Genomic DNA, 12,553 nt, shown 5'->3' with positions numbered 1-12,553 from the left:
GCAGCATCTGTGGAGAGAGGAACAATAACATTTTGGTTTGAGGAACCTTCATCAGATGTTTTCCTTTAGATTTGTTTCTTGCTCTTCTTTGGCAAGCCTTATGATATGATGCTCTTCCACAGATATTTGCACTATCTGGCATTCCCCAGCACCCAGATTCAGCAATACCCTCTTGTAGGAAGACACTGTTTACGAGATAACAAAGTGTGAAGTTGGATGAACACGGCAGGCCAGGCAGCATCTCAGGAGCACAAAAGCTGACATTTTGGGCCTAGACCTTTCATCAGAAATGGGGGAGGAGGAGAGGGTTCTGAAATAAATAGGGAGAGACGGGGTGGTGTATCGAAGATGGATAGAGGAGAAGATAGGTGGAGAGGAGACAGACAAGTTAAAGCAGTGGGAGAGTTTTAACCTCACTGCAAAGCCTCTTCTAGGGATGCCTAACCTGAAGAAGTTACCCTCCTCCCTCTGGACAAACCTCAGGGAATCTTTCTCCCACTGCTTTAACTTGTCTGTTGGGGGAGGGGGGAGAGAGTTCTGAAATAAATAGGGGGAGAGGGGGAGGTGGATCGAAGGTGGATAGAGAGAAGATAGGTGGAGAGGAGACAGACAAGTTAAAGCAGTGGGAGAGAGATCCCCTGAGGTTTGTCCAGAGGGAGGAGGGTAACTTCTTCAGGTTAGGTATCCCTTGAAGAGGGTTTGCAGTGAGGTTAAAACTCTCCCACTGCTTTAACTTGTCTGTCTCCTCTCCACCTATCTTCTCCTCTATCCATCTTCGATGCACCTCCCCGTCTCTCTCTATTTATTTCAGAACCATTTCCCCATCCCCCATTTCTGATGAAAGGTCTAGGCCCAAAATGTCAGCTTTTGTGCTCCTAAGATGCTGCTTGGCCTGCTGTGTTCATCTAGCTCTATATTTTGTTATCTCAGATTCTCCAGCATCTGCAGTTTCTATTATCTCTGTTTATGAGATTGTTATGTTTTATAAGCATCCAGAATCGAGAAATGAAGAAGGTCATATGATATGAACTCTGCACAACAACAGATCAGCTGGCCATGTGTTATTGCAACTAATGCCCTCACTCCAACATGAACAGGAGAGCCCAACCACCCAGATCAGCTTAAATATAATTGCTAACTAATATCTACTGGCTTTGTCTGAGATAACAGAAGCCCTGTGAGTTTTATTGTTGCTGTATAAGGTGAGTGAATTTGACAGCATTTGGTGTTGCAAATGGGGAAGACCTTGGTCCTGCTTGCAAAGGTTCCAACAGACTACTTGCTCCTCTGATGGGTCGTAAAGTTACCATTGCCCTTGTTCTGCAACATGAGTATCCTCACCAACCATTTCATTTTTCCAGGATCGTCCCATAATTTCACCAATTATCCTGTGCCCTAAATGCCCTAGCAGGGCATTTATAACTTTAAGAGTCATGCAGCTTCTTGTGCATCTTGGTATTTTACGCAGTTATATTGTGTGTCTGATATCGACCACAAGGTGGTGTAGAGTTGCCAGATACAGCTAAAACGGAACTTCGAAACTTTAATCTATGGATCCAATAACAAAGAATACAAATGGAAGGGAGCTGTAACCATAATCGTTGAAGTCACCATGCAACATGATATTAAAAAAAATCTCTTCGAAAAAGAGTGTAAATGTCAGAGCACCTGTGCTGGCATAGTCAGAAAGTTAACAAAACAAATTGTTCTTTGATTGATGTAACGGTTCAGTTTTAGAAGAGAAGTTGTATTTTGATGGGAAGAGGGTACTTTGGATGAGCAGTGGGGTAAGAGAGGAAAATGCTGGAAGGATTGTTCCTGATGATACGTATTTATATAATGGGTATAGAAAAGACTGCTCCAAGAGAGTATTGTATAGGCAAATGCATCAGTTTTATATTAGTGTTTTAAAATACTTATAGGACTGTTTGAATAGATACTAATTTGTGCAAAATGGAAGCTATCTTTCTCTTGTCCCAGGAGAAGATCCCACAGGACGTGGATGGAGGAGAGAACATCTAAACTAGCTTTTGGTGGTTTGATTCCCTTCAAAGGATCATGCCCTCCCTCTGTCTCACAAATGAAGTAGCATTCTAATGGTGATGTATTCCATGGACTGTCAAATTACATGATTTCAAATAGATCAATGCAGTATAATTTGTGAACAATTTTGAACAGAATGAAATGCACTAACCTCAAGTTCCTTCAACAATATGACTCGTCCCTCAAAGTTACTTAAAATTATAGAATGGTAACAGAGCAGAAGGAATTATTTTCCTGTCATGTCTGAAGGAGCAATTCACCTGTACTGATTCCTCCACCTTCTCCCCAAAGCCCTGCACAATATTCCTAACTATATGATGATTTCCATCTTGAATGCCTTGAGTGTATTAGTGCTGTCACTTAACTTTCATCCTTTTAGTTGCATTCTTTTATCAGTTTATGTTTGGTGCCCAAAATCCTTGAATTGTGAACATTTATGTGGTCGAAAACCAGAGCCATTAACTCACATAAGCCAGTAACATAAAAGGAGAAAAACTCAAAATAAACCTGTCATCTGTATTGTAAAAATAAAAGAACTGAAAATACATAACCACAATACATAGAAGTAACAATAGCCGAGATTTTCTGACTACTTTTGGAACCGATTCAACCAATGGTAATCGTTTTTAAAATTAACCACTTGTTTTCTGGTGATTTTTCTGGTCAGATTCCAAGTCTGACTTGTCCTGAATGTGTCCATCAGTAGAAACCAAGGAAAAAGCTGCATAGTGCAGATATGGTATTGTAGGCTGAAACATATTCATTGCTCTAGCATTTGCTCCTTTAGTTCAGGAGTTTTCTTATTTAAAGGTCCACTTTGGCATTGATGGAGGAAAGGTAAATGAGTCAAGTTAGTATGAGTTTAGGGTGCCAGGTGGGTGCAGGTTTATGGTGCCAGGTGGATGAGGGAGTAGAATGAGAGACGGGGGAGGGTGCCACACAAGTGTCTGAGTGTTAGTATAGGTCAGAGGGGATGAGTTGTAGGGGACAAGATTGTCTTTTGGTTGGGGGGGGGGGGCGGTGATGAGGTCCATTACGGGAGGATTTGGTCAGGATTGTGAGATCAGGGGAGTGTGATGGGTCCGTGCAGGGTGGGCAGGGTCAGATCAGGGGTACAAGTGTCATGGCTGCTAGGCAGGGCACTCAAGCCTGAGGTTAGCGACTTCGGAGCTGGGGTGTCAGGTCAGACTGTGTGGGCATTGGATCTGAGGGAATGGGCAAGCTGTTGGGACTGGCAGGTTAAGCTGGGAGTGTTTAATTGTCAGGTTAGACAGAGGTAGTTCAGGAAGGGGGAGTTGGTGAATCCATTGGAATCAAGGAGAGTCCCGTTGCAGAATGAGAGTTTTGTTCTGTCAGGGTCGGGTTTGGAGAGGGAGTGAGGAGATCATATCCAAGTCTGGCAGTGCGGAGTAGGGTCTGTGCTAAGGGAAGAGGTGTTGGATCCAGCAGGGTTAGCTGGGTTGAGTGGCAGTGGGGGAGAGGGGGTTGTGTTTGGATGGTATAGTTGGATTTGGAGGGTCAGGATGTGAAGTATGGGTGGTGTGTCACATCCAGTGGGGTCAGGTCTGGCCAAGTCTTGGTGGAGGCAGGGTATCTGATCAGAGAATGCCAGCGTTAAGGGGTCGCAGTTAGAGTGGTCAGTGGTCAGTTGGAAATTCATTTTAATAGTTACCCAGGAGTTAGGGTAGGTTTTGTTTCTGGGTGAGAGTTAAGCTTAACTGAGTTTGAACCCTCTAAAATCTCTAAAAATTTAGGGTTTTTTGGGGAGGCTTCCGGACCGAGAGGAATTACTTGTCAGAAAATTCGGTTTTCTGGGCAGTTCTTTCAAAGTCAGCTGCATTTGGGCTTCTGCATAGTCTTGGCATAAAACTGGAACCTACTGTGTAGAAATAACTACTGGATCATCAAAATGTCTGGGCCAATATGCGGTATGACTCACCACTTGAACTGTTTTAAAAATATGTTCAAATTCAGGTTTTTCTTAGAGTCCAAAAATGTGACCTGAAAGAAAGGCAAAGACAAATTCTAGAGAAAAGGTGAGTCCCAAAATTCTTTGCTTAACATTCCTTTTTCTCATTTATAAACATTTTTTAATATAAATCTTGCCATGTGTTTATACATCTGTGTTGATTCTGGTGCACAAATTGTTCCAATAACTCATTTTACTCACATCTTAAAATGATCATGTTGTATGCAGTTTCATTTAGCATAAACAATCATTACATGTAGAAAGATAGATCTTACAATTATGCAGTACCATTGACATCCACAGGATGTCCCTAAGCACTTCAAAAATTGTTTTTGAATTGTGAACAATTTTTATGTAGGCAAGTGACCGGTGTGTTTTCTGCAAAGCTTCCGCAAACAAACATGTTGTCTGTTTGTTGGCACCAGTAGAGCAATAAATGACCAAAATTTACATTAGGAGAGGTCTTTATCTTGGTACATAGTGCTCCTGGCTCTTTGAATCCTATCTGAGAAGGCAGATAGGGCTCTCACCTGAGACTTAGTCCGAAAAACACATTTGTAGAGTCCTCTATCATAGAAACAGACCATTCGGTCCAACCAATCCATGCTAACCATGTTTCCAAACAAAACTAGTTCCAGCTGCCTGTGCTAGTTCATATCCCTCCAAACATTTCTTAGTCGTGTACTTATCTAAATGTCTTTTAAAAGTTACTGTACCTGCATATTACACATCGCCTGGGAGTTCATTCCACACATTCATCACTCTCTGTGTAAAAAGTTGTCACACGTGTCTTTTTTAAACCTGTCTCCTCTCACCTTTGAAACATGCTCCCCCCGCCAGTCTTGAAATCCCCCATCCTGAAGAAAAGACACCTTATCTTTGCCCCTAATGATTTTATAAACCAGTGTAAGTTCACCCCTCAGCCTCCCATGGATCAGTGAAAAATGCTCTGGCCTATCCAGCCTTTCCTTGTAACTCAAACCCTCCTTTCTTGGCAACATAGAATAGATAGAATCCCTACAGTGTGGAAACAGGCCCTTCGGCCCAACCAGTCCACACTGAACCTCAGAGCATCCCGCCCAGGCCCACCCCACCTACACATCCCTGAACACTACAGGCAATTTAGCACGGCCAATCGAGCCTAGCCTGCACACCTTTGGACTGTGGGAGGAAACCAGAGCACCCGGAGGAAACCCACACAGACACAGGGAGAATGTGCAAACTCCACACAGACGGTTGCCCGAGCGTGGAGTTGAGCCTGGGTCCCTGGCACTTTGAGGCAGCAGTGTTTCACCCCTATCAGGATTTACAGCCTGAAAAATCTCATCTGAACACTCTCTGGCTTAATAATTACTCCTACAATACTGCACTGAAGTAGTAACTGGGATTATGTGTTTGTCTTTAGCATAAGGCTTGTCCCTATAATTAAGGAATAAAGACTGCTACCACTGAGCCAGAGTTGATACTTAAGAACTTAAAACAATATACCAAGGTAAAAAATATATTCTTACTTTCAGAAATAATTTGACTTTTTTGTATAACCTAACAAAACAGTCAAATTGAATGGTTACATTATACCTCCCATAAAACAAAGTCTGCATTTACCTCCTTTGACTCTTTTTTGAAGAGGGCTTGATCTTTCTTTTTTGTTTGAGAGAAGGAGAAGCAGAAAAGCTGTTCAATTCTGGCATAATCAGGAGTTATGGAATTATTACGGCCAAGTAACCATAAAGAATTCTCTTCTGAAATAAGAGAAAGATTTTTAATTTTATATGAATTACTTCTCATTACAAGGTCTCAAGTAGCAAAATTCCACAGTGCTTTTTCAGCAGTAAGTGCTGCATTCTGTTGTTTAAAGGGCCCCACAGCCACTTTGGAAGTTACTGAGAGATGTTAAATGTGTAAAGTGTGAAGTAGAGTAGTGTGTGGATAGTGAAAAACAGAAAATACAAAACATTGGAGCAGGAGTAGTCCATCATTCCTGCTCTGTCATTAAAAGTGAGCGTAGTTGTTTGTCTATCTCAATGCTATTTTCCCATCTCTCCCGAAACCCTTGTAACCTTTAGTGTCAATAACATTTGTTTAACTTCTTTACTGGAGTTATATGAATTTATAAGAACAATGATGTAGACAAAAAAGAACAACAGTGTTCCATCTGATACAGCACCCATGCTAATAAATTGATTGATTCTGGTTTTTACTGAATCCTCTTATGGGACGTGAGCATTGTTGGCTGGCCTGCCATTATTGCCTGTCGCTAGTTACCCCTGAGAGGTGGTGGGAGCTGCCTTCTTGAACTGCTGTAGCCCATGTACTGTAGGTAGACCCTCAATGGGTGATTTTTGACCCAGTGAGAATGAAGGAACAGTGATACATTTCCAAATCAGGATGGTCAGTGGTATGAATGGGAACTTGCAAGTGCTGTTCCCATATCTGTTGCTTTTGTCCTTCTATGGCCGTGGTAATGTGTGTGGAAGATGCATCTAAGGACAGTTTAAATGTTAGCTGTCCCCAGGCGAATTGTAAAAGTCACTCTCTCATTGTAATGACACGTATCATCCTCCTCCTCCGATGCAGTCTGGCCTGCTGTGTTCCTCCAGCTCCACATTGTGTTATCACACACATACCTGAAGCTACTTTTGAGAGTTTTTGCCAACTCAGCTTTTTCATCCGCAAGAATGGTCTTGGAATATCTGTCTTACCTGAAGAGGTAGGAAGCGCTCCAGGTGGTACTGGGGGAGGAGGTGGTGGAGGAGGGGGAGGTGGAAGGGAAGGGGGAGGTGTGGGAGTTGGTGCAGATGTGGTAGTGATAGAGTAAGTACACTTCAGACTTCCTTCAGTTGAATGTTTAGGTTCAGGACAGTCAAGATTTTCAGGCTTGCTAATAATCAATTCTCGCTCCACAGACTGATCGTTTCTTTTCAGTTTAACTGAGACAAGTCTTTTCATGATTGTATTGACATCAATTTCTGGACTTGTGCAAAGTAAAACATTTGATGTGTTAACACTTCAACATATTTTTGAAGTTGTAAAACTGGTTGAATTATAAATTGAGGAAGGAATAAATTTTCAACCTCAATAAAACTTTTTAAAGGTATCACATTTACAATGAATCTCAAAATGTAAACATTGAACAATGAGCACAATGCGATTTTTTTTCAGAAGACCATAAGGAATTATTTGCATTTATTACAATTTTAACTACCTTTATAGTGTAAATATTTTATCAGACAATATTTCCTTCCTGTCATGAGCAATTAGGATGACTATATTCCCCAATATTTCTAGGACTTCCCAGAGCAGACCACCACTCTTGTTAGATGGTTCCAGCTGCAAGAGACCCTGGAGAATTGATAGAAGCTGAATAGAAGCTGGGGAGGTACGCACCTAGAATTGAAGACAAAGGTGAAAGTGGATCTACTGAATGTCAATGTACATGAAACATGTAGGAAATACAGAGATTGTAAAAAGTGCATTTTCCTTTTCAGTTCAAATTATTTTTCTCCCTCTTTAGTTGTTTAACCTTTTCATCCATGATGCTATTTACTCATCCACAAAGTAGCAAATCATTTGAGAAAGGAAAGCTTTTAGATAAAAAAAGTTTCTCAGGCATTACTCAAAGCAGATTTGGAGCTACTGCAAAGGTAAATTATTCTACAGTTTGTTGTGCAAGTAGGAAAGATGTTAAAGAGAGAAAGTGGGAATAACTGATTATGCCCCATGTATCGAATTACAATAAAGTTAGATTTGCTAGAGCCTGTCATGAATAATTCTCACAGTCAAAAGGGTCAATTGAGGCTAATGTCAACGATTAACAACATCAGGATTCTCCAAGAAGCAAAAGGGAAAATCTGAAAAGGCTATTATTAAGAGTTACTATGCATAAAACCATAAAGTACTGGAACAGAATTAGGCCATTCAGCTGATCACATCTGTTCTGCCACTCAATTATAGCTGATATGTTTCTCAACCCCATTCTCCTAATTTCTCCCTGCAACCCTTGATCACCTGACTAATAAAAAACCTAACTATCTCTGTCGTAAATACCCTCAATGACTTGGCCTTCACAGCCTTTTGCAACAACAAGTTCCACAGATTAAACATACTCTGGCAGAAGAAATTCCTCCTCATCTCATTTTGAAAGTCCTTCTTTCGCTTTGAGGCTGTGCTCTCAGGTCCTAGTTTCTCCTACAAGTAGAAACATCTACTCCATGTCCTCTCTATTCAAGTCTCTCAGTATTTTGCTGCTTTCAATGAGATTCCCACTTTATCCTTCTAAACAACGTTGAGTACAAATTGAAAGTCCTTAACTACACCTCCTATGTTAAGCCCTTCATTCCTAGGATCATTCATGTGTACCACCTCTGAACCTGCTGTAATGCCAGCAGATCCTTCCTTAGATAGAAAGCCCAAAACTGCTTACAATATTCCAAATGTGGTCTGACAAGAACCTTATACAGCCTCAGCAGTCCACCTCTCCTCTTGCATATTAACTCTCTTGAAAGGAATGCTAATATTGCACTTGCCTTCCTAGCTACCAACTGAACCTCTATGTTAATTTTGAGGGTATCTTGAAGTAGAAGGCCTATACCCTTTTGTGCTTCAGATTTCCAAAGCCTTACTCCATTTATAAAATAGTTTGCTCCTCTATTCTTCCTGCCAAAGCACACACTTTCCCACATTGTATTCCATCTGCCACTTTTTTGCCCACTCTCTGAGCCTTTCCATGTCCTTCTCCAGCCTCCCCAGTTCCTCAAAACTACCTGTTCCTTCACCTACCTTTGTGAGATCTGCAAACTAAGCAAAAATACCTTCAGTTCCTTCATCCAGATCATCAATGTATAATATTAATGTATAATCATTGTGGTTCCAACACAGGCCTCTGTGGACCTCCACTAGAAACCAGCTGCCATCTTGAGAAAAGACCCTTATATCTCCACGCTCCTCCTTCTGCCAGTTAGCCAATTGTCTGTCCATGCCAATACCTTGTCCTAACACTATTGGCTGTTGTTTTATTTAGCAGCCTCCTGTGTGGTACCTTCTCAAAGGCCTTCTGGAAATCCAAATAGATCCTGTCCCCTGCCCTCCTTTGTCTAACTCGCCCATTACCTCCTCAAAGGATTCTAGTAGATTTGTCAGGCACGACACCCCTTGACAAAGCTGTGCTAACTCAGCCCTATTTTACCATGCGTTTCCAAATACCTCACAATTTCATCCTTAATGTATCAAAGATTAATAAGTTGCATAAATTGAAGGTCTTATGTACCAGCACTTGACCAACATACAATTATTATCTTTGTCTAACCTCTAAGGCAGTTTAATGCAGCTGAGTTGTAATTCTTCTATAATTTTGCATGTAAATGTTGCAACTATGCATAATCAGTCAGCTGTCTTACTTTACAGTGCAAGAAAGGTTGTTTAACAAGAATTAATACTTACTATATTTTTAAAGGGTAGTTAGTCTGAAATGAACAAGAGTAATTGCATTCAAACCTTGTTTATATCAAAAGTACAAGACAGCAATATCATGCCATTTGTGAGGTGAACAGTGAGTTGACAGTTTTGCATAAGTAAAGGAAGAGCAATGCGTCTTGAATAGCAGCTTTTGGACTTCTGTGTTTGACTGCACATTGGCTCCTGTGTGAATTGTTGCAGCATTTGAACAGAAACAGGAGTGAGCAAAACTAGCTCTGTTATTTTAACAGCAAATTACAGCACATGTTAATTTAAGAACTAGTACACAAAGATCCATTGATAATACAAAGAACAAATGATGATTCTTACAATTATATTTAGTGTACAGTTTCTAGGGCAATGTAATAGTTTATGATCTTACTTTATTAAACAATGCTGCAAAAACATCTTGATGGCAGTTCATATCATAGATTCCTGTTAAATCTTCATCATCTTCTGCCCTGGCTTCCTCAAATTTGGAACACTGGATTAATACATCTACATCATCTTTTTTTCTGAAAACAAATAATACAAACAATATAAACAAATTTTCAAAATGACAGACTACTTTTTCAAATTTTATCTCTGTAGTGGTGAATCTTTGTCGCTGTTCTAAGTTAGAAACTAGGCATTTGCAAAAGAAATTTTTCTGACGGTTAAATTCAATTGTCAGGAAGACCTCTGAGGCACAATCCCCAAATCTTGACATTCTCATGGGAAAGGCTCCCACCCTTCATGTCTAGATTTCAAATTTGAAACGTAAATTTTCCTCTCCTTTTCCCATGAAGGTGCAGATTCAAGTTTATCACAGTATGTTCCTTAGAATTCAGCTTAATATTTTCAGACTCAAATTTCTCACCCACAAACAGAAATTCTATCATGTTATGATCATATTTATCAAATTCTAGCAATCTAATGGAGTTTTCATTCATGTACATCATTCATGGAAAAATCCCTTTTATTCAAGAAATGCAGTCAAAGATTTCATATTCCCTTAAGTGGTCAATCTGTTATAAAACAAACAAACATCTATTCAGTCATTACCTCAAAGAAGCCAATCCTTTAATACTCTCTTAGTAATGACAATCAAATTGTAGTAACACACTTGACTAATATAGGAAGTTTTCAAGCTTTGCAAACTCAACCAAGCATGTTTAATGGGCTTATCTGTAGAAATAGCCCTTGGGAATGTTATACTGAAGGCTTTTGGCACTGCAGGACTGCAACTGGTGGCCTGTCAGTTAAAGTTTTAAAGTAACATATTTGTACTCTAACTGAAAATTGGATCCTTCTCTTTTTCAACTTTTAAAGAACTGGGGATTGAAATTAATTTAGATCATAATACTTAAAGAGATCTTTTATGCCATCCAAAAACACGTACAATTCCACTATAAAGTAGTGAATATATTGAAAGTAAGGACTCTTGGAACAGCAAAAATTGAGTCTAATTTCAATGGCCTCATGCATTTGACTTTCTCACTTGTGTGATTTATGCTTCAGCCTTTCTCCTACTGATGAAAAAAAAGGAATGTGTCAGAAATGGGGTTTGAAATTCCACATCTAAGTGCCCCCATGGTATTTTTAAAGGACTTTGTAGTTGGCCTGTCTGTGGAAATCTGATTCTTGTGCTCATTTGTTGCTATTAGGTATATTTTGGATTTGATTTCAAATGCATCAAACTTGAGTGCTGAAAGGCCATTTAATATTTGGAAACAGCCATGTATTTTATTTTTTATGGAAACTGCAAGAATGGTTTTCTAATACTCCCTTGTTTTGAGATGTTTTTGTTGTAAACTAGAATTTGAAATATCAGCAGCTTTAAAAAATAGTTGTTTGAATGCAGTAATTCGAAGAATCTTCCATTTATGACACAGTTTATACAAATTTCAGCAAAGTATTTGACAAGGCTGATAAAGAAGATAAAAGCACAATGGTCCAGGATAGCCTGGAGCTTGGATCGAAAACTGGCCAAGTGGCAGTAGACAGAGGGTGGTGGTAGGAAGCAGTTTATTTGACTAGAGGCTGGTGTCTCGTTGTGTGCCACAGGGATCAGTGCTGGGTCCCTTACTGTTTGTAACATATGTAAAAGACAAAAAAGAAAGTGTAGAGGGATGATAAGTAAATTTGTGAATGATACAAAAATTGGCCAGGCGGTTGACAGTGAGGACAGAATTGTTAGGTTACTGTAGGCTATAAATGGATTTGTCAGACAGGCAGACAGTGGCAGGCGGAATTTAACCCAGATAAATGTGAGGTGATGCGCTTTGGAAGATGTAATGATACAGGAAGTACTCAATGAATGGCAGGACACTGGGAAGTTCAGTGGAACAGAGAGATTTTGGGGTACTTCTGCACAGATTCCTAAAGATGGTAGTCAGGTTAATGGGATAGTTAAGAAGGCATTTGGGACTTGTAATTATGAGTTGTGTCATAGATAATAAAAGCAGGGAGATTATGTTGAGCTATACAGCACACAGCTGCAGTACTACATGCTTTCTGGCCACCACATTATAGGAAGGATGCAGTTGCATTGGAAGACACGTAGATGAGATTCAACAGGATGTTTCCAGGAATGAAGAGGTATAATTACGAGGAGAGGCTGTACAAGCTAAAGTTAAATTCTTCAGAGCAGAGAGGGCTGAGATGGGGCCTGAGTGAGGCGCATAAAATTATGTGAGGCTTGGACAGAGTGGATAGAAAGCAGCTATCCCCCTTAGTTGAAGGGTCAATACAAGTTTTAAGTTGAATGAAAAGAGGTTTAGAGGTTTTGAGGAATTTCTTTTCACACAGACTGTAGTGAGAATCTGGAATGCGCTGCCTGAGAGAGTCTTTGAGGCAGGAAATCTGACAATCTTTAAAAAAAGACTCTGATGGGCACTTGGAATGTCATCACTTGGAACCATGGATGACAAGGGAAATTGTAAACTTAGTCAAAAGGAAAAAGGAAGCATACGATAGGTGTAGGCAGCTAAAACCTGACAGAGGTGCCCTTGAAGAGTATAGAGAAATTAGGAAAGAACTTAAAATGTAGAATTAGGAAGGCTAAAAGGAGCCATGAAATGTCTTTAGTAAATAGGGTCAAGGAGA

General features: G+C 40.1%; 1 protein-coding gene across 1 annotated transcript in view; it reads right to left on the bottom strand.

Annotated features, from left to right (window-relative positions):
* The window catches only part of LOC125455548 (inverted formin-2-like), a 52,090-nt gene that overhangs the window by 20,168 nt on the left and 19,369 nt on the right, over positions 1-12,553 (bottom strand). The window contains exons 7-10 of the mRNA XM_059649461.1: positions 9,849-9,981; positions 7,318-7,399; positions 5,618-5,754; positions 3,983-4,044 (exon numbers count right to left, since the gene is read on the bottom strand). Coding sequence (XP_059505444.1) covers positions 3,983-4,044; positions 5,618-5,754; positions 7,318-7,399; positions 9,849-9,981 — 414 coding nt within the window. The remainder of the gene's footprint in view (positions 1-3,982; positions 4,045-5,617; positions 5,755-7,317; positions 7,400-9,848; positions 9,982-12,553) is intronic.

This window comes from Stegostoma tigrinum, chromosome 10 (genome assembly GCF_030684315.1).
Source record: "Stegostoma tigrinum isolate sSteTig4 chromosome 10, sSteTig4.hap1, whole genome shotgun sequence".
In the NCBI taxonomy this organism is placed as follows: Eukaryota; Metazoa; Chordata; class Chondrichthyes; order Orectolobiformes; family Stegostomatidae; genus Stegostoma; species Stegostoma tigrinum.
This window is presented reverse-complemented; position numbering and strand designations above follow the sequence as displayed.